This window comes from Mobula birostris, chromosome 1 (genome assembly GCF_030028105.1).
Source record: "Mobula birostris isolate sMobBir1 chromosome 1, sMobBir1.hap1, whole genome shotgun sequence".
In the NCBI taxonomy this organism is placed as follows: domain Eukaryota; kingdom Metazoa; phylum Chordata; class Chondrichthyes; order Myliobatiformes; family Myliobatidae; genus Mobula; species Mobula birostris.
Window position 1 is genome coordinate 222,367,579 of NC_092370.1, and position 27,956 is coordinate 222,395,534.

At 46.8% G+C, this 27,956-nt stretch overlaps 1 protein-coding gene across 5 annotated transcripts in view; it reads right to left on the bottom strand.

Annotated features, from left to right (window-relative positions):
* The window catches only part of esr2a (estrogen receptor 2a), a 254,930-nt gene that overhangs the window by 106,371 nt on the left and 120,603 nt on the right, over positions 1-27,956 (bottom strand). For all 5 annotated transcript variants that reach the window (XM_072272202.1, XM_072272229.1, XM_072272192.1 and 2 more), the window contains exons 5-6: positions 11,823-12,122; positions 10,413-10,551 (exon numbers count right to left, since the gene is read on the bottom strand). In XM_072272202.1, coding sequence (XP_072128303.1) covers positions 10,413-10,551; positions 11,823-12,122 — 439 coding nt within the window. The remainder of the gene's footprint in view (positions 1-10,412; positions 10,552-11,822; positions 12,123-27,956) is intronic.

Below are 27,956 nucleotides of genomic sequence, written 5' to 3' on the forward strand. Positions count from 1 at the left end.
GGTGATGAGTTGTACAGATGGTGATGAGGAGGTGTACAGGTGATGATGATGTGTACAGATGATGATGATGTGTACAGATGATGATGAGGTGTACAGAGTGTGATGAGGTGTACAGGTGGTGATGAGGTGTACAGGTGGTGATGAGGTGTACAGATGGTGATGAGGTGGTGTACAGATGATGAGGTGTACAGATGATGATGACGTGTACAGATGGTGATGAGGTGATGTACAGATGATGATGAGGTGTACAGATGATGATGAGGTGTACAGATGGTGATGAGGTGTACAAATGATGAGGTGGTGTACAGATGGTGATGAGGTGTACAGATGGTGATGAAGTGTACAGGTGGTGATGAGTTGTACAGATGATGATGAGGTGTACAGATGATGATGAGGTGATGTACAGATGGTGATGAGATGTACGGATGGTGATGATGAGGTATACAGGTGGTGATGAGGTGTACAGGTGATGATGAGGTGTACAGATGATGATGTGTACAGATGGTGATGAGGGGTACAGATGATGATGAGGTGTACAGATGGTGATGAGGTGTACAGGTGGTGATGAGGTGTACAGGTGGTGATGAGGTCGTGTACATACAGATGGTGATGAGGTGGTGTAGAGATGATGATGAGGTGTACAGATGGTGATGAGGTGTACCGGTGGTGATGAGGTGTACAGATGGTGATGAGGTGTACAGATGATGATGAGGTGGTGTACAGATGATGATGAGGTGGTGTACAGATGGTGATGAGGTGGTGTACAGATGGTGATGAGGTGGTGTACAAATGATGATGAGGTGTACAGATGGTGATGAGGTGTACAGTTGGTGATGAGGTGTACAGATGATGAGGTGGTGTACGGATGGTGATGATGAGGTGTGCAGGTGGTGATGAGGTGTACAGGTGATGATGAGGTGTACAGATGAGGATGATGTGTACAGATGGTGATGAGGTGTACAGATGATGTGTACAGATGGTGATGAGGTGTACAGATGGTGATGAGGTGGTGTGCTGGGGATGATGATGTGTACAGAGTGTGATGAGGTGTACAGGTGGTGATGAGGTGTACAGATGGCGATGAGGTGTATAGATGGTGATGACGTGTACAGTTGGTGATGAGGTGTACAGATGATGATTAGGTGTACAGATGGTGATGAGGTGGTGTACAGATGATGAGGTGTACAGATAGTGATGAGGTGTACAGATTATGATGAGGTGTACAGATGATGATGAGGTGGTGTACAGATGATGAGGTGTATAGTGATGAGGTGTACAGATTATGATGAGGTGGTGTACAGGTGGTGATGAGGTGTACAGATGGTGATGAGGTGATGTACAGGTGGTGATGAGGTGTAGAGATGATGATGAGGTGGTGTACAGATGGTGATGAGGTGGTGTGGAGATGATGATGAGGTGGTGTACAAATGATGATGAGGTGTACAGATGGTGATGAGGTGTACAGTTGGTGATGAGGTGTACAGGTGATGAGGTGGTGTACAGATGATGATGATGAGGTGTACAGATGGTGATGATGAGGTGTACAGATGGTGATGATGAGGTGAACAGAAGGTGATGAGGTGTACAGATGGTGATGAGGTGTACAGATGGTGATGAGGTGTACAGATGATGATGAGGTGTACAGATGATGATGATGATGTGTACAGATGGTGATGGGGTGTACAGATGATGTGTACAGATGGTGATGAGTTGTACAGATGGTGATGAGGTGGTGTACAGGTGATGATGATGTGTACAGATGATGATGATGTGTACAGATGATGATGAGGTGTACAGAGTGTGATGAGGTGTACAGGTGGTGATGAGGTGTACAGGTGGTGATGAGGTGTACAGATGGTGATGAGGTGGTGTACAGATGATGAGGTGTACAGATGATGATGACGTGTACAGATGGTGATGAGGTGATGTACAGATGATGATGAGGTGTACAGATGATGATGAGGTGTACAGATGGTGATGAGGTGTACAAATGATGAGGTGGTGTACAGATGGTGATGAGGTGTACAGATGGTGATGAAGTGTACAGGTGGTGATGAGTTGTACAGATGATGATGAGGTGTACAGATGATGATGAGGTGATGTACAGATGGTGATGAGATGTACGGATGGTGATGATGAGGTATACAGGTGGTGATGAGGTGTACAGGTGATGATGAGGTGTACAGATGATGATGTGTACAGATGGTGATGAGGGGTACAGATGATGATGAGGTGTACAGATGGTGATGAGGTGTACAGGTGGTGATGAGGTGTACAGGTGGTGATGAGGTCGTGTACATACAGATGGTGATGAGGTGGTGTAGAGATGATGATGAGGTGTACAGATGGTGATGAGGTGTACCGGTGGTGATGAGGTGTACAGATGGTGATGAGGTGTACAGATGATGATGAGGTGGTGTACAGATGATGATGAGGTGGTGTACAGATGGTGATGAGGTGGTGTACAGATGGTGATGAGGTGGTGTACAGATGGTGATGAGGTGGTGTACAAATGATGATGAGGTGTACAGATGGTGATGAGGTGTACAGTTGGTGATGAGGTGTACAGATGATGAGGTGGTGTACGGATGGTGATGATGAGGTGTGCAGGTGGTGATGAGGTGTACAGGTGATGATGAGGTGTACAGATGAGGATGATGTGTACAGATGGTGATGAGGTGTACAGATGATGTGTACAGATGGTGATGAGGTGTACAGATGGTGATGAGGTGGTGTGCTGGGGATGATGATGTGTACAGAGTGTGATGAGGTGTACAGGTGGTGATGAGGTGTACAGATGGTGATGAGGTGTATAGATGGTGATGACGTGTACAGTTGGTGATGAGGTGTACAGATGATGATTAGGTGTACAGATGGTGATGAGGTGGTGTACAGATGATGAGGTGTACAGATAGTGATGAGGTGTACAGATTATGATGAGGTGTACAGATGATGATGAGGTGGTGTACAGATGATGAGGTGTATAGTGATGAGGTGTACAGATTATGATGAGGTGGTGTACAGGTGGTGATGAGGTGTACAGATGGTGATGAGGTGATGTACAGGTGGTGATGAGGTGTAGAGATGATGATGAGGTGGTGTACAGATGGTGAGGTGTACAGATGATGATGAGGTGGTGTACAGATGATGATGTGTACAGATGATGATGAGGTGTAGAGATGGTGATGAGGTGTACAGATAACGATAAGGTGTACAGATGGTGATGAGGTTTTGTACAGATGGTGATGCGGTGTACAGTTGGTGATGAGGTGTACAGATGATGAGGTGGTGTACAGATGGTGATGAGGTGTACAGATGGTGATGAGGTGTACAGATGGTGATGAGGTGTATGGATGGTGATGATGAGGTGTACAGGTGGTGATGAGGTGTACAGGTGGTGATGAGGTGTACAGATGGTGATGAGGTTTACAGGTGGTGATGAGGTGTACAGGTGGTGATGAGGTGGTGTACAGATGGTGATGAGGTGGTGTACAGATTATGAGGTGTACAGATAGTGATGAGGTGTACAGATTATGATGAGGTGTACAGATGATGATGAGGTGGTGTACAGATGATGAGGTGTATAGTGATGAGGTGTACAGATTATGATGAGGTGGTGTACAGGTGGTGATGAGGTGTACAGATGATGATGAGGTGGTGTACAGATGGTGAGGTGTACAGATGATGATGAGGTGGTGTACAGATGATGATGAGGTGTAGAGATGGTGATGAGGTGTACAGATGATGATAAGGTGTACAGATGGTGGACGTGTACAGATGGTGATGAGGTTTTGTACAGATGATGATGAGGTGTACAGATGATGATGAGGTGTACAGGGTGATGAGGTGTACAAATGGTGATGAGGTGTACAGATGGTGATGAGGTGGTGTACAGATGGTGATGAGCTGTACAGATGATGAGGTGTACAGATGATGATGAGGTGTACAGATGATGATGACGTGTACAGATGGTGATGAGGTGATGTACAGATGATGAGGTGCACGGATGGTGATGATGAGGTGTACAGATGATGATGAGGTGTACAGATGATGATGAGGTGGTGTACAGATGATGAGGTGTACAGATGGTGATGAGGTGTATAGGTGGTAATGAGGTGTACAGATGATGATGAGGTGTACAGATGATGATGAGGTGGTGTACAGATGGTGATGAGGTGTACGGATGGTGATGATGAGGTGTACAGGTCGTGATGTGGTGTACAGGTGATGATGAGGTGTACAGATGATGATGTGTACAGATGGTGATGAGGGGTACAGGTGATGATGAGGTGGTGTACAGATGGTGATGAGGTGGTGTACAGATGGTGATGAGGGGTACAGATGATGATGAGGTGTACAGATGGTGATGAGGTGTACAGATGGTGATGAGGTGTACAGGTGGTGATGAGGTGTACAGGTGGTGATGAGGTGTAGAGATGATGATGAGGTGGTGTACAGATGGTGAGGTGTACAGATGATGATGAGGTGGTGTACAGATGATGCTGTGTACAGATGATGATGAGGTGTAGAGATGGTGATGAGGTGTACAGATAACGATAAGGTGTACAGATGGTGATGAGGTTTTGTACGGATGGTGATGATGAGGTGTACAGGTCGTGATGTGGTGTACAGGTGATGATGAGGTGTACAGATGATGATGTGTACAGATGGTGATGAGGGGTACAGGTGATGATGAGGTGGTGTACAGATGGTGATGAGGTGGTGTACAGATGATGAGGTGTACAGATAGTGATGAGGTGTACAGATTATGATGAGGTGTACAGATGATGATGAGGTGGTGTACAGATGATGAGGTGTATAGTGATGAGGTGTACAGATTATGATGAGGTGGTGTACAGGTGGTGATGAGCTGTACAGATGATGATGAGGTGGTGTACAGATGGTGAGGTGTACAGATGATGATGAGGTGGTGTACAGATGATGATGAGGTGTAGAGATGGTGATGAGGTGTACAGATGATGATAAGGTGTACAGATGGTGGACGTGTACAGATGGTGATGAGGTTTTGTACAGATGATGATGAGGTGTACAGGGTGATGAGGTGTACAAATGGTGATGAGGTGTACAGATGGTGATGAGGTGGTGTACAGATGGTGATGAGCTGTACAGATGATGAGGTGTACAGATGATGATGAGGTGTACAGATGATGATGACGTGTACAGATGGTGATGAGGTGGTGTACAGATGATGAGGTGTACAGATAGTGATGAGGTGTACAGATTATGATGAGGTGTACAGATGATGATGAAGTGGTGTACAGATGATGAGGTGTATAGTGATGAGGTGTACAGATTATGATGAGGTGGTGTACAGGTGGTGATGAGCTGTACAGATGATGATGAGGTGGTGTACAGATGGTGAGGTGTACAGATGATGATGAGGTGGTGTACAGATGATGATGAGGTGTAGAGATGGTGATGAGGTGTACAGATGATGATAAGGTGTACAGATGGTGGACGTGTACAGATGGTGATGAGGTTTTGTACAGATGATGATGAGGTGTACAGGGTGATGAGGTGTACAAATGGTGATGAGGTGTACAGATGGTGATGAGGTGGTGTACAGATGGTGATGAGCTGTACAGATGATGAGGTGTACAGATGATGATGAGGTGTACAGATGATGATGACGTGTACAGATGGTGATGAGGTGATGTACAGATGATGAGGTGCACGGATGGTGATGATGAGGTGTACAGATGATGATGAGGTGTACAGATGATGATGAGGTGGTGTACAGATGATGAGGTGTACAGATGGTGATGAGGTGTATAGGTGGTAATGAGGTGTACAGATGATGATGAGGTGTACAGATGATGATGAGGTGGTGTACAGATGGTGATGAGGTGTACGGATGGTGATGATGAGGTGTACAGGTCATGATGTGGTGTACAGGTGATGATGAGGTGTACAGATGATGATGTGTACAGATGGTGATGAGGGGTACAGATGGTGATGAGGTGTACAGATGGTGATGAGGTGTACAGGTGGTGATGAGGTGTACAGGTGGTGATGAGGTGGTGTACAGATGGTGATGAGGTGGTGTGGAGATGATGATGAGGTGGTGTACAAATGATGATGAGGTGTACAGATGGTGATGAGGTGTACAGTTGGTGATGAGGTGTACAGGTGATGAGGTGGTGTACAGATGATGATGATGAGGTGTACAGATGGTGATGATGAGGTGTACAGATGGTGATGATGAGGTGAACAGAAGGTGATGAGGTGTACAGATGGTGATGAGGTGTACAGATGGTGATGAGGTGTACAGATGATGATGAGGTGTACAGATGATGATGATGATGTGTACAGATGGTGATGGGGTGTACAGATGATGTGTACAGATGGTGATGAGTTGTACAGATGGTGATGAGGTGGTGTACAGGTGATGATGATGTGTACAGATGATGATGATGTGTACAGATGATGATGAGGTGTACAGAGTGTGATGAGGTGTACAGGTGGTGATGAGGTGTACAGGTGGTGATGAGGTGTACAGATGGTGATGAGGTGGTGTACAGATGATGAGGTGTACAGATGATGATGACGTGTACAGATGGTGATGAGGTGATGTACAGATGATGATGAGGTGTACAGATGATGATGAGGTGTACAGATGGTGATGAGGTGTACAAATGATGATGAGGTGGTGTACAGATGGTGATGAGGTGTACAGATGGTGATGAAGTGTACAGGTGGTGATGAGTTGTACAGATGATGATGAGGTGTACAGATGATGATGAGGTGATGTAGAGATGGTGATGAGATGTACGGATGGTGATGATGAGGTATACAGGTGGTGATGAGGTGTACAGGTGATGATGAGGTGTACAGATGATGATGTGTACAGATGGTGATGAGGGGTACAGATGATGATGAGGTGTACAGATGGTGATGAGGTGTACAGGTGGTGATGAGGTGTACAGGTGGTGATGAGGTCGTGTACATACAGATGGTGATGAGGTGGTGTAGAGATGATGATGAGGTGTACAGATGGTGATGAGGTGTACCGGTGGTGATGAGGTGTACAGATGGTGATGAGGTGTACAGATGATGATGAGGTGGTGTACAGATGATGATGAGGTGGTGTACAGATGGTGATGAGGTGGTGTACAGATGGTGATGAGGTGGTGTACAAATGATGATGAGGTGTACAGATGGTGATGAGGTGTACAGTTGGTGATGAGGTGTACAGATGATGAGGTGGTGTACGGATGGTGATGATGAGGTGTGCAGGTGGTGATGAGGTGTACAGGTGATGATGAGGTGTACAGATGAGGATGATGTGTACAGATGGTGATGAGGTGTACAGATGATGTGTACAGATGGTGATGAGGTGTACAGATGGTGATGAGGTGTATAGATGGTGATGACGTGTACAGTTGGTGATGAGGTGTACAGATGATGATTAGGTGTACAGATGGTGATGAGGTGGTGTTCAGATGATGAGGTGTACAGATAGTGATGAGGTGTACAGATTATGATGAGGTGTACAGATGATGAGGTGTATAGTGATGAGGTGTACAGATTATGATGAGGCGGTGTACAGGTGGTGATGAGGTGTACAGATGATGATGAGGTGGTGTACAGATGGTGAGGTGTACAGATGATGATGAGGTGGTGTACAGATGATGATGTGTACAGATGATGATGAGGTGTAGAGATGGTGATGAGGTGTACAGATGATGATAAGGTGTACAGATGGTGGACGTGTACAGATGGTGATGAGGTTTTGTACAGATGATGATGAGGTGTACAGGGTGATGAGGTGTACAGATGGTGATGAGGTGTACAGATGATGATGAGGTGTACAGATGATGATGACGTGTACAGATGGTGATGAGGTGATGTACAGATGATAATGAGGTGTACGGATGGTGATGATGAGGTGTACAGATGATGATGAGGTGTACAGATGATGATGAGGTGGTGTACAGATGATGAGGTGTACAGATGGTGATGAGGTGTACAGGTGGTAATGAGGTGTACAGGTGGTAATGAGGTGTACAGATGATGATGAGGTGTACAGATGATGATGTGGTGTACAGATGGTGATGAGGTGTACGGATGGTGATGATGAGGTGTACAGATGGTGATGAGGTGGTGTACGGGTGATGATGAGGTGATGAGGTGATGTACAGATGATGATGAGGTGTACAGGGTGATGAGGTGTACAGATGGTGATGAGGTGGTGTACAGATGATGATGAGGTGTACAGGTGGTGATGACGTGTACAGATGGTGATGAGGTGATGTACAGATGATGATGAGGTGTACAGATGGTGATGAGGTGGTGTACAGATGATGATGTGTACAGATGATGACGGGTACAGATGGTGATGAGGTGATGTACAGATGATGATGAGGTGTACGGATGGTGATGATGAGGTGTACAGATGATGATGAGGTGGTGTACAGATGATGAGGTGTACAGATGGTGATGAGGTGTACAGGTGGTAAGGAGGTGTACAGATGATGATGAGGTGTACAGATGATGATGAGGTGGTGTACAGATGGTGATGAGGTGTACGGATGGTGATGATGAGGTGTACAGGTGATGATGTGTACAGATGATGATGTGTACAGATGGTGATGAGGGGTACAGATGATGATGAGGTGTACAGATGGTGATGAGGTGTAGAGATGGTGATGAGGTGTACAGGTGGTGATGATGAGGTGTACAGGTGGTGATGAGGTGTACAGGTGATGATGAGGTGTACAGATGATGATGTGTACAGATGGTGATGAGGGGTACAGATGATGATGAGGTGTACAGATGGTGATGAGGTGTACAGATGGTGATGCGGTGTACAGGTGGTGATGCGGTGTACAGGTGGTGATGAGGTGGTGTACATACAGATGGTGATGAGGTGGTGTAGAGATGATGATGAGGTGTACAGATGGTGATGAGGTGTACAGATGGTGATGAGGTGTACCGGTGGTGATGAGGTGTACAGATGGTGATGAGGTGTACAGATGATGATGAGGTGGTGGACAGATGATGATGAGGTGTTGTACAGATGGTGATGAGGTGGTGTACAAATGATGGTGAGGTGTACAGATGGTGATGAGGTGTACAGTTGGTGATGAGGTGTACAGATGATGAGGTGGTGTACAGATGGTGATGAGGTGTACAGATGATGTGTACAGATGGTGATGAGGTGTACAGATGGTGATGAGTTGGTGTACAGGTGATGATGAGGTGTACAGATGTTGATGAGGTGTACAGAGTGTGATGAGGTGGTGATGAGGTGTACAGATGGTGATGAGGTGTACAGATGGTGATGAGGTGTACAGGTGGTGATGAGGTGTATAGATGGTGATGACGTGTACAGGTGGTGATGAGGAGTACAGATGATGATGAGGTGTACAGATTATGATGAGGTGTACAGATGATGATGAGGTGGTGTACAGGTGGTAATGATGTGTACAGATGATGAGGTGGTGTACAGATGATGAGGTGTACAGATGATGATGAGCTGTAGAGATGGTGATGACGAGGTGTACAGATGATCAACAGGAGGTGTACTGATGGTGATGATGAGGTGTACTGATGGTGATGTTGAGCTATACAGATGGTGATGAGGTGTACAGGTGGTGGTGATGAGGTGTACAGGTGATGATGTGTACAGGTGGTCATGAGGTGTTCAGATGATGATGAGGTGTACAGATGGTGACGAGGTGTAGAGATGATGATGAGGTGTAGAGATGATGACGAAGTGTACAGATGGTGATGAGGTGGTGTACAGGTGGTGATGAGGTGGTGGTGATGAGGTGTACAGGTGATGATGTGTACAGGTGGTCAGGAGGTGTTCAGATGATGATGAGGTGTACAGATGGATCTAAAGTGGGAAGGGTGAGCAGTTTCAATTTCCTGGCTGTCAACCTCTGAGGATCTATCCTGGGTCCAGCATATTTATGCAATTACAAAAAGGCATGACAGTGGCTATAGTTCATTAGGAGTCTGACGAGGCTTGTTATGTCACCATAGACTCTTGCAAATTTCTACAGATGTACCATGGAGAACATTGTAATTGGCTGCCTCACAGCCTGGTCTGGAGGGACCACTGCACAGGAGCAGGAAAAAGCTGGAGAGGTATGAGGGGTAAGTGCAAGAAGGCTTTTTCACTAAGATTGGATGGGACTACAACCAGAGGTCATAGGTTAAGGGTGAAAGGTGAAACATTTAAGGGAAACAGGCAAGATCGCTGTCTGAACTTGACAATCAGGGGAGCAACGTACACCAGTGAACTGTCCATAGAACATTACAGCCAGAGGGTTAGGGCTTGGAACATAAGTATGCAGGGAGGACCAGTTGTCCTCTCACTGGCCACATCTCCGAACGGGGTAGAGGGCCAGTGTCAGAGGTCGGAGCATACTGTACCCCCTCACCTGTCCAGGATGAGATCAGGAGCAAAGAAGAGCTTGCCAGGGTAGTCGATGGATCGCCACATAAGCCCCACCATCAGAACCTCCAACCAGCAGCTCTCCAACAGCTGAACCTGGTCGTGTAAGTCCAGCTCCACGAAGCCTGCCGAGAGAAACACAACATGCACTGGGTGCACTGTGCAGGGTCCACATCTGCCTGCAACGCCCAGAAACACATCGCCAGCAACTCACCCCATGCAGGAACTGCTCAGGAATCAGGCAGAAGGCTGGCAGGATTCAGCAGGTTGGGCAGCAACAATACAGGAAATGTTGGAGATAACTCACCCCGTCACACAGTCCAGGATCAAACACAGTCCCATCACACACACCCAGGATCAAACACAGTCCCAACACACACACCCAGGATCAAACACAGTCCCATCACACACACCCAGGATCAAACACAGTCCCATTGCACACACCCAGGATCAAACACAGTCCCATCACACACACCTGGGATCAAACACAGTCCCATCACACACAGCTGGGGTCAAACACAGTCCCATCACACACACCCAGGATCAAACACAGTCCCAACACACACACCCAGGATCAAACACAGTCCCATCACACACACCCAGGATCAAACACAGTCCCATTGCACACACCCAGGATCAAACACAGTCCCATCACACACAGCTGGGGTCAAATACAGTCCCATCACACACACCCAGGATCAAACACAGTCCCATCACACACACACCTGGGGTCAAACACAGTCCCATCACACACACCCAGGATCAAACACAGTCCCATCACACACACCTGGGGTCAAACACAGTCCCATCACACACTCCTGGGGTCAGATGCAGAGTGAAACTCCCTCCACACTGTCCCATCACACTCTCAGTGTCAGACACAGAATAAAGCTCCCTCCATACTGTCCCATTGTACTCTCAGGGTCAGACACAGAGTGAAGCTCCCTCCGCACTGTCCTATAACACACTCCCAGGGTCAGACACAGAGTGAAGCTCCCTCCACACTGTCCCATCACTCACTCCCAGGGTCAGATACAGAGTGAAGCTCCCTCCACACTGTCCCATCACACACTCCCGGAGTCAGATACAGAGTGAAGCTCCCTCCACACTGTCCCATCACACACTCCCGGAGTCAGATACAGAGTGAAGCTCCCTCCACACTGTCCCATCACACACTCCAGGGGTCAGACACAGAGTGAAGCTCCCTCCACACTATCCCATCACACACTCTCAGGGTCAGACACAGAGTGAAGCTCTCTCCATATTATCCCACCACACACTCCTGAGGTCAGCCACAGGGTGAAGCTCCCTCCACACTGTCCCATTAGACACTACTGGGGTCAGACACAGAGCAAAGTGCGCTATGCTGGTGGTGAAGATGGGCTGCCTGGGTTACCTGGGACTTTCTTGGCCCAGGCGATCATGTGCACGAGTTCGCGGTCAGCCAGGTTTGTCAGTGACATCATCATCGAGGCCTCGGTAAAGGGCTTGTTGGGGCGATTTAGCGAGTAGAGATTGGGGGGCTCAGCCTCCAGGAGGGAGTTCAGCAGCTTTTCGGGGGCCAGCTGTCCTAGCCAGATCTCGCTGACCTGCACCCCCTCCACCGCCTTGTGTGCTTTGCTGCCCCCGGCCTGCTGCCCGCTGTCCAATCGAGGCTGTCGTGTCAGCCGGTAATTACAGCGGTCTCTCCGTGTGTCTGTCAGTGTGGGGGGGGATGGGGGGAGGGGGAGAGAGGGTGAGGGTGAGGGGGAGAGGGGACGGGGAGAGCAGAGAGGGGAGGAGGAGAGGGGAGAGGGGGGTGGGGAATGGGGAGTGGGGAGTGGGCGTATGAGGCGAGAGGGGGAGTGGGGTTATGGGGTGAGAGGGTGACAGAATGAGAGGGGAGGTGGGAGGGGGGAGAGGGGGAGAAGGAGAGGGGAGCGGGGGAGGGGAGAGGGGGAGAAACACAGAGTTAACAGCACAGCAGAACCAGCCCATACATCCCATAAGATATAAGAGGAGAAGTAGGCCATTTGGCTCATCATCTTCTCTGCCATGCCATCATGGCTGATTTATTATCCCTGTCAACCCTGTGTTCCTGCCTTCTCCCCGTAACCTTTGACACCTTTAGAGATCAAAAACCCATCAACCTTCCTTTTAAATACACCCAATGACTTGGCCTCTGCAGCCATCTGTGGCAACAAATCCCACGGATTCACCATTTCTGACTAAAGAAATTCCTCCTCATTTCATCCCCATCTAACGGGACATTCTTCTGTTCTGAGGCTGTGGCCTCTGGTTCTAGACTTCCCCACTATAGGAAACATACTCTCCACATCCACTCTCTCTAAACCTTTCTATAGTCGGGAGGTTTCAATGAGATTCCCCCTCATTCTTCTAAACACCAGCGAGTACAGGCCCAGAGACATCAAATGCTTATCATGTGTTAACCCTTTCATCCCCAAGGGCATTCTTGTAAACCTCGTCTGGACCTCTCCAGGGCCAAAATTCCCTTTCAGGGACCTTCACATCCTCTGTAAGAGTGTGGGTCTCCACAGGAGAAGTTGTGGACAAAACTCTCAGGGATTCTGGATAAAGACTGACATGCTGGGTGGTGTCGCTTTTTAAAAACAGACCCCCTCTCCAGGTTATGTCCACCCATACATACTAAGGAGCTCGTATACATCCTGCCTAGAACATTGAAGAGTACAGCACAGTACAGGCCCTTCGGCCCACAATGTTGTACATGGATGTACTTACATAATATAATGTTCACTGGTACTTGGGGCCTCTAGGTTGGAATATCCTGAATCTTTCATTGTGACAGTGCACAAGAACTCAGTAACTAAACATAGAACATAGTACAGTAGAGCACAGAGCAGGCCCTTCAGCCCACTGAGTTGTGCCGACCCTTTAACCTACTCTAAGATCAATCCAACCCTTCTGTTATGTTTCGTAACTCCATAAACTAGTCGAAAGAAAGACACGAGAGCTCAGAGATAACTCGTGTATGCTTTATTTTTACTTTAATGAGGCACTTATGATGTGGTGGCGTAATGACGTATTCTTAAACATAACCTGAAATTAATTAAACAAAGAATGCTTAAATCAAACAATACCTTTACAATATTACTCAAATATTAAAAACACAACTCTACTCTCTGCCTGGCTATAAACTCCAACTCAATATAGAATGCATCGCAGTTTATATACATATATTTTATACAGTATACTGTTTAATACAACTGCTATATAGACACCCACAGCAGAGTAAATTTTTAATTGTCCCATTCAGACCTAAAGATTTAATCACTGCTGAAGGTTTCTTACTCTTGTGGGAGAGCAGATCACTCTGCTTTGTAGGTAAGACCTGTGGCTGTGAAATACTACAGCACAGTACAGGCCCTTCCGCCCTCAATGCTGTGCCCACCCATATATTCCTTTTAAAAAAATGTACTAAACCTACACTACCCTGTAATCCTCTATTTTTCTTTCATCCATGTGCCTGTCCAAGAGGCTCTTAAATACCCCTAAAGTTCTAGCCTCTACCACCATCCCTGGCAAGTCATTCCAGGCACCCACAACCCTCTGTGTAAAAAACTTACCCCTGATGTCTCCCCTAAACTTCCCTCCGTTAACTTTGTACATATGCCCTCCGGTCTTTGCTATTTGTGCCCTGGGAAACAGGTACTGGCTATCCACCCTATCTATGCCTCTCATAATCTCAGGTTCAGGGGCCTCCTCTGTGGTGGTGTAGGAGTTGATTCTGGGTCTACAGTAAGTGGTTCTGACAGCTTTCTTCTGGATGTGTTGACACTCCAAATAGTGCATGGCAAGCTGTTCGATCTGCTGATCTACTCCAGGCCACCAGACAAAGCTTCGAGCCAACACCTTCATCTCGACCACACCTAGATGACCGGCACGTAGCTCCCCCAACACTTCAGCTCTCAGTTTGCACGGTACAACAACTCTCAAACCCCACATAAGGCAACCTCTGTCAGGGGCAAGTTCATCCCGGTGCTGTAAAAATGAGGGATGGGAGTTTCTGCTGCCCATTTCAGTCATTTTGGATGGCCATGTAGACCCCAGACTGTGTGGGGTCTTTTCTGGTTTCCCTTTGGAAAATCCCTGTTATAATAGGGAGTCTCTTGATTTGTGTTCTGAAGAATATGTCAAGAGGCGTGTCCTCTTATATAAATTTTCAGGTATTTCCTTTTCCAAGGGTAAATGGGATATTCCATGATTAGTCATCCTCTTGCATTCAATCTTGTAATTGTGCCTTCCTAGAAACGGAGCCCATCCCTGCATTCCTGCAGTTAGCAGAACACCCATCTGAGGATCGAAAATGTGGATGACCAGTAATGAGGGTAAACTCTTCCCCCATACAAGTATTGGTTGAAATGTTCTACACTTCAAATAGGACTCAAGGCCTCTCTGTCGATCTGTAAGTAATTTTTCTCTGCAGCGGTAAAGGAACAAGATGCAAAGACTATGGGACAGTCACTTCCATCACTCATAATATGTGACATGACTACACCCAGACCATAAGGCTCACTGGATGATGTGGATCATAATGTGTGAGTACAACCTCTAACATCACCATTTCCTTTGCCTTTTGGAAGGCCACCTCATACTGCTTTGTCCATTGCCATTTCTTCCCAATCTGTAGTAATCAGTTCAAGAGGTGCAGTATACAGTAGCCAGGTTTGGCAGGAGCAAGTGATAAATCCTAAAAAAGGATGGCAACTGTGACATGTCCTTTGGCATCACTGCTTGAATTTCCTCAGCACACTCGTGTAATCCTTGTGCATCAATAGTGTGACCACAGTAAGTGATGCTTGGTTTAAAGAATTCATACTTGTTGCGTTGTGCTCTGAGCCCATAACCTTCTCAACATTTTAACACTGTTTTGAGAATTTGGAGATGTTCCTTGTCGTGCAGTTACAATGAAGTCATCCAGGTTACACTGAGTGCCTGAGCAGCCTTGTAGCCCCAGCCCATAGCTTTTCGACAGAGTGCAGGTGCAGGTGCCCCTCCAAAAATAAGCCTTTCACAGAATTAAAGCACCTTGTGAGAGCTAACAGTGAGAAACACTTTGAACTCCTCTTCCATCTCCATCTGTAGGTTGACCTCAGCTGTCCACTTTGCTGAAGTGTTTCCCTCCAGGAAGGTTTGCAAAGATATCCTCTATCCTGGGCAGAGGGTATTGAGCCACTTACAATACTGGGTTGATGGTGACTTCAAAATCACAACAGATCCTGACTGACCCATTCTTCTTGGCTACTGGAGCACAGGTGTTACCCACGGACTCCATTCAGCCTTGGAAAGAATTCCTTCAGCCTCCATGTGATCTAGCTCACTGGCTCCTTTATCACAGATGGTATGGAACCAGATGGGCTTTGCAAAACTTGGGTGTGGTATTTTCAGTTAACACTATTTTATCCTTGATATGCTTGAGTTTTCTAATGCCATCCTTGAACACCGCTGTGGCATCACCCAGTACCCTGCTCAATCCGCTTTCAGTTGACTCTATTGCAAGGGAGGTGGCATGCAGATGATGGATGGATCTCCAATCAAGATATAGTTTTGTCAGCCACTCATGGCCCCACAATGCTGGTCTTCCTGTTTTTACAACCTACAAACCCAACGGGAGTTGTTAATTGTTTCATAGTTACAAATAACATTCCCACTGGAGTTATCTTTTCTCCAGTATAAATTCAAGTTTAATTGTCATTCAACTATACATGAATACAGCCAAACGAAACCACGTTATTCCGGGGCCAAGGCGCAAAACACAGTACCAACAATCACACACAGCACAAGGCACATATGGCACATACAGGATAGCAGGCACTTACAAGATATCAATAAAATACAGCCACACAAAAAATATACCCAAGACCCTAAGTCTACGAACGTTGCAGCAGTCTGCAGTTAACTACTGCCGAGCAAACACAGGGGGGCAGCACCGACTCCAGCTTGGACGCTGCGCCACGCCGCCTACAGTGAAGTGCACCGATCCAATGCCTTTCACTTGAGCAGGTGACATCGCAGCTCGAGACCTGGTCCTCACTACAACTGAGGCCATGCAGCTCCCCTGCTGTCTGCTCCTACCATCTGCCAGTAAATCAGTGAATCAGACTTGCAGCATTCCACATTAACAACGTCCAACAGGTTCATGTGATCACAAGAAAAGTGACTATGATTACTCACTGTTAGACTGCACACTTCCCTTGCACATCAACTCCTCTAAAGCCTCTCTGATGCAACAGCAACACGATCCGCACCAAGTTCTTAGTTGGATATCTGCAGGCTTCAGCTCAGCATCTTCAAACTGTCATTCAAACTCATTTCAAGGACAACTGAATCAGCTGAGCCAGTGTCTAATTCCATTTTAATTATTTTGTTGTTCACTTCTGGTGTAAGTCATATTGCTTGTCTATTGTTAGATTTCATATTGTAAATCTCAAGGCTAGCCAGTCCTGTGTCACTCTCACCATTATCAGATTTTTCTATCTTCCTTGTCAAGTCCATTTATTTTTATCCACACAACATTCTCGTTGTATGTATCCTATTTTATTGCATTTTCTGCAATGTTCACCTTTAAACCTACATTGGTCTTGTGTATCTGAACCCCTTCCATAACTGTAACACAATATATTCGGCCAGGTCGGTTTCTGTTTAAATGCTGCAATTTTGTTCACACTCACTTTAATTCCTGACTGCAACTCAATTGCATCTCTGTCTGCTGTTTCCATTGATACAGCTATTTCAACTGCTCCTTTAAATGTGAGGTGTGCTTCAGTTGGGAGTAATTTTTGAATGCTTCCTTGTAATATTCCATAAACCAAACAATCTCTCAGTGCATCATTAAGTTCACCACTGAACTGCCAATGCTCAATCTCTTCAATTCAGCGACGTACGCTGAAATGAACTCCCTTTCCTTTTGATTCCTTTTATGAGGCCTATAGCGTTCTGCAATCAGCAATAGTTTCAAATCTAAATGTTCTCACATTACTTTCATGACATCAGCAAAGCTCATTTTGGCTGGTTTGGTTGGAACAGATAAACCTCTAAGCAAACTGTATGCTTTTCAACCTATTACACTCCACAAAATTGGCGCTCACTTTGCACTGGGCTATTTCATTTGCTTTAAAATACTGCTGTATTTGCACAGCAAACATCCTTCAGTTATCTTTTGTGCAATCCAGTGCATCTATCTTTCCAATATAACCAGCCATTTTTGCTTATTTATTTATTTTTAATCACCCAGTACTATTTATAAATCCATGAATTTCATCCATTTTCTGCCTTTTTTAAATGACCATCTCTCGCCCCTTGCGAAGAATATTTGCTGTTCCGAAGAAAAGAACTTCCTGCGATTTTTAAAAACTCAATCATTTCACTGAGCTTCCACTGGTAAGTAATCATCTCAGGTTTGCTTTTACACTTATTCGTCATTACTTTTATGTTTTGTAACTCCATAAATTAATTTAAAAAACGACATGGGAGCCCAGAGTAATTAGTATATGCTTTTTCTTACTTTAGTGAGGTGTGCACAAATGACATGGTGGTGTAAAGACGTACATCATTCACATACTTTTACATACAACCCGTAATGATTTATGTGAATTAGCGCACAATATATTTCCAATATTCCTCAAATATTGCTGAAATATTAAACAAACACCATCTTCCCTCCCACATAGTCCTCCATTTTTGAACAGTACCGTAAACAGCCTCCTGCTCACACTGCTGACTCATAACAGCACTGCCTGATACAGCTCAAACCACATCATCAAATTCACCGATGATAGAACAGTTGTTGGCCTCATCAACAACAATGATGAGTCAGCGTACAGAGAGAAGATAAAGAGGCTTGTCAAATGGTGTGAAAACAACATGCATCTCAATGTGGACAAGACAAAAAGAGGCGATTGTGGGCTTCAGGAAGGCACAGTCTGACCACTCTCCGTTGCACATCAAAGTTCCTTGGTGTGCACAAAAAGGACAATCTAACCTGGACCCACAACGCCTCACTAGTCAAGAAGGCACAGCAGCATTTACACTTTCTGAGAACCTTGAGGTGTGTAAGGCTCCCCGTCCCCATTCTAACAACTTTGTACAGGAACACAATTGAGAGTGTCCCGTCTGTCTGCATCATCGTGTGGTATGGAAGCTGAAGGCATTGGACTGCAAGACCCCTACAGAGGACAGTAAAAACTGCTGACAGGATCACCAGTGTCTCCCCCATTTGTAACATTTACTGGGTGCATTATATATGAAGGGCCCAAACCATTGTTGAGGGTCCCTACCACCTATCCCATAATCTCTTTAACCCACTACCATCGGGAAGGAGGTACAGGAGCATCAGGGCTAGGACTTGCCAAAGTGGGTAACAGCTTCTTCCACTGGCTGTGAGACTAATGAATACCATGTCACCATCGAGGTTTCGTTACTAGGTCAGTAAGCTATTTCACTATTTACTGCCCTTTTTACTGTTTACCTTTGCTGTACACTGCATGCACTTTGAATTATATTTTATTAACTAATTTGTGGTAGTATTACTTGTTTTGTGGGTGCACTGGAGGAATGTTGTTTTATTTGGTTGTACATATGTACAGCCAGTTGACAATAAACAGGAACTTGTATTATCCATGCACCGACCTAAGGGTCTCTTAAATGTCGCTAATGAACCTGCCCGCCACCAAGCCTGGCAGGGCACTTCATGCACCCACCACTCTCTGTATCAAACACCTACCTCTGACAGTCCCCCTATACTTTCCTCTAATCACCCTGAAATTATGCATCATATTAATTATTTCTGTCTTAGGAAAAAGGCCAGGCTGTCCACTTGACCTAAGCCACTCATCTTCTTGTACATCTCTATCAAATCACCTCTCACCCTCTTTCACTTGAACCAGTCTAAAAAAAAACAAAAATGGTCCCATGTAATCTCTCGGCAGTGCTCAGTCACCACTGTCTCTTGAGGACACAAGTGGCCGGTTTCACTGCGGGAGGTCATTTACGTGAGTTTCTTTGGAAACTGACAGGTAATCGCTTCTATTGATACTTGTGCAATTATGCTCTTAACTAATGTAACACCCAATGCTACCCTGATTTTTTTCATTGTGACAGGGTGGGGGAATGCAATAACAAAATGGCACAGTATATTACAGGCCCTTCGGCCCACCATGTTGTACTGAGCTTTTCACCTACTCCATGACAAATCGAACCCTTCCCTCCCGTATAGCCTCCATTTTTCTATCACCCATGTGCCTATCCAAGAGTCTCTTAAATGTCCCTCATGTATCTACCTCCACACTCTAGTGCTTTCTCTGTGTAAAAAATCCTTCCTTTGACATCCCTCCTAGACTTCCCTCCAATCAGCTTAAAATTCTGGTACTCAGCAGCAATTTTAATTTGAGGACTGATTCCTGAACCAACATACATAAAAATTGCTGGTGAATGCAGCAGGCATTCTGGGTCCTCTGCATTTCTCTATCAACACTGCCGTTGCCCCAGCTGCAAGGTACAGACAGAACACAGAACAGAACAGGAATAGGCCCATTTGTCCACCATATTGGAACTGAGCATGATTCAAATTTTACCTGTACATCTGCTTGTCCATAACTTCCATTCCTTGCCCGTGCACATGTCTCCTGGCACAGGGTACAGCGCAACATGGATCAGTTGCAGATATGGGCGGATGGAGTTTAACCCAGATAAATGTGAGGATTTGCACCTCAGTAGGACAAATGCAAGGAGACAGTGCACTGTTTAGGGCAATATTCTTAACAGTGTTGCTGAGCAGCGAGATCTTGGGATCCAAGTTCACAGCTCCTTGAAAGTGGCTACATAGGTCGATAAGGCGGTTCAGAAGGGTTATGGAATGCTTGCTTTTATTGGTCAAGGCAGCAAGTTCAAAAGTCAAGAGGTGTTGTTACAATTTTATAAAACTTGATTTAGGCCACATTCTGTTTACTCCATTATAGGAAGGATATTGAGGATTTGGAGAGGGTGCAGAAGAGGTTTACAAGATTGCTTCCTGGCTTAGAGGGATATGTGCTATCACCAGGGGCTGGATAAACTTGGGTTGTCTTCTCCAGAGCACTGGAGGCTGAGGGGAGATTTGACAGAGGTTTACAAGATTATGAGAGGCATAGATATAGAGGACAGAGAGTATCTGTTTCCTAGGGTTGAAATATCTAATACCAGAGAGCATGCAGTGAAGATGAGAGGAGGTAGGTTCAAGGGATATGTGAGAAATTAGGTTTTCCACTCAGAGTCGTGGATGTCTGGTATGTGCTGCCTGGTATGGTGGTAGAGGCAAATAGATTAGAGTCTTTTAATAGACATTTGGATAGGCACATGGATGTAAGTAAGATGGAGGGATATGGACGATTATATTAGTTTGGGATTAGTTTTTGGGTGCTTTTGATGGTTTGGCACAACATTGTGGGCCAAATGCCTGTTCCTGAGCAGTACTATTCTATACTCTATATCTGTCTAAATGCCTCTTTCTGTAGAAAATTGTGGTAAACAATCACTGCAAACAATGAAGAGCCAAGCGAAATCGAAGCTGACACGAGGGTCGAGGCGTGCGAGTGCGATGCAAATTCACAGCCAGGTCGAGGCATGTTCGAGGAGGAGTGGTCGGAGGGAGGTCGAGAGACGGTCAAGATGACATCGGAACCTGTGAAGCAGAGAAAAGTTGGAGCAAAGGAGTTTTGGAGCCAATCCACCTATCAGAGAGTGAAGTGTGGTTGATCTAAGTGCTGGGCTGATTTGGTAAGGTCGGGTACGGGCCAGAACACGGTGGTGGGGGCAGGTCCAGGCCCAAAGTGTAATGATGCAACAGGGCCTGGGTTCTAGTGTGAGGCACGACCCAGTGCTTGTATGATTTAAACACTGGGCTGTATAGCTTCAAAAGTTGCGGGTGTCGAGGGTCAAACCGGTTCTGCTCACTGCTCCACGATGTTTCCTCCGCTCTCCGAGGCACTGTGGCTGAGGCTGTGAGGCTGCTGCGGACTTTGGGTCTGTGAGCGTTGTGGCCATTTGCCCTGCTGTGTAACGGACTGAGGGTGACGCTGTGGGCCTGATCCAGGCTTTGTGTCTACAGACACATTTTCATTCTGAATGCTGTTGCTTGCTCTTACTGTTTGCGCGATTTTTGTTCTTCTCTCTCTGCGCATTGGGTCTTTTTTAAAAATAGGTTCTTTCGGGTTTCTTGTTTTGTAGCTGCCTATAAGGAGACAAGTCTCAATGTTGTATAATTTACACATATTTTGATAATAAATGTACTTTGAACTTTAAATGTTACAATTGAGCTGGCAGCTTGTTCCACACTCATCTCATTCAGAGGGTAGTGCAAGAGATTTAGAGATTATCTTTATTTATCACATGAACATTGAAACATACAGTGAAATGCATCATTTGCGTCGTTTCTTGATGGCGCGTTTTTGGGGCGACTGAGCAACCTGGTGCTTGTCTCTGAGGGAGCTCGGTGAGGTTTCAAGCAAAGTGTGTAGCCATGAGGCCAAGAACCCTGGAGACAGGGCGCGAGCCCATGAGCGACTCCATTTCCCATTGATCCCACCACCGATTAAAGCATGAGGAAGACTGAAATGAGGAAGATTGAAATGAGGATGAGAGCGGAAGGCGCGCGGGTGTTCAGTGCCGTCTGCCTGCAGGTAACCGGTCTCTCTTTCTCGCTCTTTGCTGCCAGAGGAAAGTGCCTGTGCTTGATGGTGCTGGAGGACGATTCTGGACCCCTAGGTCTTGGGCAAGGTTTAATCAACGTGGTTTGTGAATTGGACTCTCTGGTTCACATTGAGATGTGGCTCTGGTTGCTCCTTTTTTGTTGCTATTTTGGGTGGTTTTAATCGGGGCGGCCTGCAGTCAACGAACGACGCGGCTCTGGATGGAACTGAACTGAATATTCCTGCACTGTTTCGATGACTTGAGGTCTGGTGTTTTATATTCCTTGTTTACTGCTCGTCTTTTTGTACTGTTTGCGCAATTTGTTCTTTGCGCATTGCGGGTTTGATGTTCTCCCTGGATCGGGTTCCACGGTTTTCTTGTTTCGTGGCTGTCTGTGGGAAGACGAATCTCAGGGTTGTATACTGCAGACAAACTTTGAAAATAAGTTTACCTTGAATCTTTGAGGATGTGCTGGGGCAGCCTGCAAGCTTCACCGCAGTTCCAGCACCAAAACAGCATGCCTACAATTCACCAACTAGCCCTAACCCTCACCAACCCTAACCCTCACAATCCTTAACCTTCACATCCCTAACCCTCACATCCCTAACCCTCACCAACCCTAACCCTCACAATCCTTAACCTTCACATCCCTAACCCTCACAATCCTTAACCCTCACATCCCTAACCCTCACCAACCCTAACCCTCACAATCCTTAACCTTCACATCCCTAACCCTCACAATCCTTAACCTTCACATCCATAAACCTCACAATCCTTAACCCTCACATCCCTAACCCTCACCAACCCTAACCCTCACAATTCTTAACCCTCACATCCCTAACCCTCATCAACCCTAACCCTCACCAACCCTAACCTTCACAACCCTAACCCTCACCAACCCTAACCTTCACAACCCTAACCCTCACCAACCCCAACCTTCACACCCCTAACCCTCACCAACCCTAACCTTCACATCCCTAACCCTCACCAACCCCAACCTTCACACCCCTAACCCTCACATCCCTAACCTTCACAACCCTAACCTTCACCAACCCTAACCTTCACATCTTTGCAATGTGGGAGGAAACCAGAGCATTTGAAGGAAACCTACACAGCGAAAGGCAGACTGTACAAACTCCTGACAAACAGCAGCCGGAATTCAATCCCAGTTTTACAGCCAGCACTATAAAATGTTATGCTAACCACTACATTACCATGCAGCCTGTAAATAAGGTCCCCTTCAAGTTCCCATTGACTATTTCACCTTTCAACCTAAGCCAATGACCTCTAGTTCTAGTCTTACCCAACCTGAGGTGGAGAAGCCTGCAGGTATTCACTTTTTCGCTCTCACCCTAAAGCCATGCCCTGCGGCATTTGACATTTCTACTCTGGGTAAAGAACTCTCTACCCGATCTATGCCTCTCAGAATTCCATCCATTTTTATGAGGTCACCCCTCAGCCTCACATGAGACTGACAGGGCAGTTGCTTCCTTGAGCAACGAACAAACTGTTGGAGGAGCTCAGCAGGTCAGGTGACCTCTGTGGACAGTCAACGTTTCAGATCGAGACCCTTCACCTGGACTGCAAGTCAGGGGGATGATAGCCAGTATCAAGACATGGGTAGAAGAAGTGTGGCGAGAGCTGGCAGTGATGGGGAGGAGGATCCAAGTGTGGAGGGGTGATAGGCAGAGACAGGAGGAAAGGAAGGAGGGGGGGTAATAGTGGTGGAGTCCTGGACATGATGGGTGGAGGTGACAGGGGGCTGCAGATGGTGGGACCTGATAGGAAAGGAACCAAGGGAGAGAGATAGGGAGAGCAGATGGAGAGAGGGCCCAGTTTTAGGCAGCACGTTAGCATAATGGCTAGCGTAATGCTTTACAGTGCCACTGATAAGGACTCAATTCCCACTACTGTTACACTCTCACCGTAACGGTGTAGGTTTTCTCCGGGTGCTCTGGTTTCCTCCCACACTCCGTGCAGATTCAGGTTAGAGAGATGTGGGCACGCTACGTTGGTGCCTGAAACATGACCACACTCGCCGGCTGCCCCCGGCACCTCCGGCTGTGTTGGTTGTTGACTCAAATGCAACATTTCACGTACGTTCCGATGTTTTGATGTACATGTGGCAAATAATGATAACCTTTTTCTCTTTAATCTTTAAGATAGAGTGGGTGGGGAAGGGGAAAGAAACAGGGAGAGATGGCAAATTTAAAGAGGCGAGGGAAAGGGGTGGAGCAAGAGCTGGGAGGTGATGGGTAGATCCAGGTGAGGGAGGTGATAGGCAGATGGAGGAGGGTAGAGTGGGAATAGAGACAGAGGCTGGCAGGTGATGGGTGGATCCAGGTGAGGGAGATGCTGGCAGATAGAGGAGGTGAGGAGGTAGTGATAGAGGCGGGGAGGTGGGGTAGTAGTGATCGAGGCTGTCAGGTGATGGGTGGATCCAGGTGAGGGAGATGCTGGCAGATGAAGGAGGTGGTGTGGTAGTGATAGAGGCTGGGAGGTGAGAGGTGGAGGTGACAGAGGGCTACTGATGGTGGTACCTGATAGGACAGGAAGGTGGAGGATGGAGCCACATCGGGAAGGTGGGAGGGCAGATAGGAACAGTGGTGAGGGGAAGGGAAGGGAAGGGAGCCAGCAGAAGAAGTGTGTGGGTGATGGGGTGGGAGGAGAAGTGGGTGTTGAAAGACTGGAGGACCAGCGGGAGAGAGAGAAGGATGAGAAGCAGAGATGCTTGCTCAGTTAGGAGATGCTGGAACCTGGGGGGTGGAGGGCAGAGACTCAGGTCAGAGGTCAGAACTCTGGGGCAGAGAGGGTGGAACATTTAGATATCCCCACCAAGCCACTGAGCATATCTGGGGCTGTGATGGACTGATCTGTGAATGTTAAGGGAAAGCACAAACAGAAGAAAGGCCCGAAGACCCTGTTCCAGCATTTGGTGAAACTGTGGCTAAATTTTCACATCAAGACCATTAAGAAAAATTTTGATATGTACACATATAGAAATAGTGAGTCAAACCGGGGAAAATGCACTTAAAATGAGGGGGTTAAGTTCAAGGGAGATGCGCAAGATAATGTTTCAGCTCCGTAAAACCCTGGTTAGACCACACTTGGAATATCGTGTTCAGTTCTGGTCACCTCATTATAGGAAGGATGTAGAAACGTTAGAGAGGCGTTTTACCAGGATGCAGTCTGGAATAGAGACCATGTCTCTTTGGAGTGAAGGAGGATTAGAGGTGACTTGATAGGAGTGTACAAGATGATAAGAGGCATAGACTGTGTGGACAGCCTGAGAATTTCTGCCCAGAGGGGAAATGGCTGATAAGAGAGGGCATAATCATAAGATGATTGGGGGAAAGTACGGGTGGGGATGCCAGAGGCAGGTTCTTTTAAACAAAGAGGGTGGTGGGTGTATGGAACATGCTGCTGGGGGTGGTGGTCAAGGCAGATACATTAGGGACATTTAAGTCAAAGTAAAATTTATTATCAAAGTACGTATATAATCAGCATATACTACTTTGAGATTCATCTTACAGATATTTACAGGAAACTAAGAAAAGCAATAGAATCAATGAAAATCTACACACAAAGACTGACAAACACGTTTAAGAAAATTAGATACACACATGGATGACAGAAAATGGAGGGCCATGTGGAAAGGTTAGACTTGATCTTGGAGCAGGTTAAAAGGTCGTAGGCCAAAGGGCCTGCATTGTTCTAGGTGTTTTCACACAGAGATTGGTGGATGCCTGGAACATGCCTCCAGTGGTGGTGTGGAGGCAGAGACGACGGAGGGATTTAAAAAGTTCTTGGGCACAAAGATGTGCAGAAAGTAGAGGGATATGGAGAGAGTTTAATCGGAACTAGTAAACGTTGTAATGAGGTAGGTACAACATTGTGGGCCACAGGATCTGTTCTTGTGCTGTACTGTTCTCTGTAGTAAATGGTACTAGCCCAGATGGGCACATTGGGCTGAAAAGCCTCTTCCTGTGCTGTGAGACTCCAGCACTGTATTATCCTCCCCCATATCATTCCCAGAGACAGAATTTGGTCCATCCTGTTGCATCATTCCTGGGGAAAAGATCCAAAGATTCACACACCATGCAGGAGAAGATATTTCTTCCTGTCTCCATCGGTTACTCAGAGACGGAGACCCAGTGTTCCAGCCTTGCCAGCCAGAGGAAACATTAGCTTGGAACTGACTGGGTGAGACAGTACTGTCAATGTGAAGGATTACTGTCTTCTTGGAAAAGGCCAGTTAACATGCATCTCAGACTGCAAGCAGAGGCTCTGTTCTTGTCTGACTGTCCCTGGCCACCAACTGAGACACAATCCATCTTCTCCTCTCCGCCTGCCTCGAGCGGCCCACCAGATGTTTGCAAATGGAGTGAAACATCTGTTAAAGCAACTCACCCCGGCGCAGACACAGAGAGCTCTGACTGCAGGAGAAGGGTCTCTTGGAGTCAGCCGAGCTATGGGGGGAGAGTGGGGTTTGGGCACAGCCCGCAAGGTGCGGGGAGGGAGTCAATGGACGACAACAACAACAATATCCTGTATTACAGTACCACTGCTGACTTGGTAAGCCAGCCTGCGGGAGTGGCTCCAGGGAATGTGCAGTTGGCCTGGAGGGAAGTGACAGTCTTCATGAGGGACGAACGGAGAGGGTTGCATAAAGTGGAATGGTTCTGGGGAGGAATGGACAGACAGGCAATCGGACAGTTGGGCAGCAAAAGTGTGATATAGAGTTGGAGAGATAGAGAGAGGCACAATCAAGGGGAGAGGGAGCGAGGGAGGAGGGGGGATAATCACACAGTCATCTCATCCACTCTGGTAAATGCTGAACCCCAGGTGTGTAATCCTTAACCTAAGTACAGAATGACCCTCTAAAGTGCATATGGAGTGACCTCACCCTGAATAAACTGTGACTCTGTACAGTTACACAGTGAGCAACCCTCACCCTGAACAAACAGTGACTCTGTGCAGTTACACAGTGACCCTGTGCAGTTACACAGTGACTCTGTGCAGTTACACAGTGACCCTCACCCTGAACAAACAGTGACTCTGTGCAGTTACACAGTGACTCTGTACAGTTACACGGTGACCCGCACCCTGACAGGGCACTACCCTATGCAACACCTTCTATCTCAGGTCCCCAATGTATAGGGGAAGGACCCTTACAAAGAGAGACTTCCACTAGGGACATCCCTGATTGCCAGATGGTAAAACAGACCTCTATGGCAAGGAAACGAAAGGTGTTCAAGAGTAGCCTGTACAAGAACTGCCTTGCATGTCACAAAACAGTATGGCGGGCATCTCCACAAGATGGCCTATGCTATGTGGGACCCTCCCCCGAGAGAACTTTCGGGCCTTGGGTCCCATGAGCTGAGTTGGGCATTAGCACAGCCTGGGTCTCTCCACACTCCCAAGGCTCCCTGACACCCACTGAGATGAGATGGGGACCAGTCTGCTTCACCTGCACAGCACCACTCCCCACTGGCGCAGGAGCACTCTGACTGGATGTGACTAATCCCCAGACTCGCAAAAACTCCTGCTAAAGCTGGGGTACCTCCTGCAGTGGGAGTTTCACCCTGTGCAGTTGCATAATTAGTGACCCTCACCTGAAATAAACAGCAACTCTGTACAGTCACATAGCAACTCTTGCCTAAATAAAGAGTGGCTCTGTACAATCACACAGTGGCCCTCACCCTGAATACACAGTGGCTCTGCACTGTTACACAGTGACTCTTGTCCTGATTAAACAGTGACTCTGTACAAATACACAATGATCAATGTAGCTACACCCTTCATGGGATCTCCCAACACTCCGCAGACCCACGTCCATCATTTATCC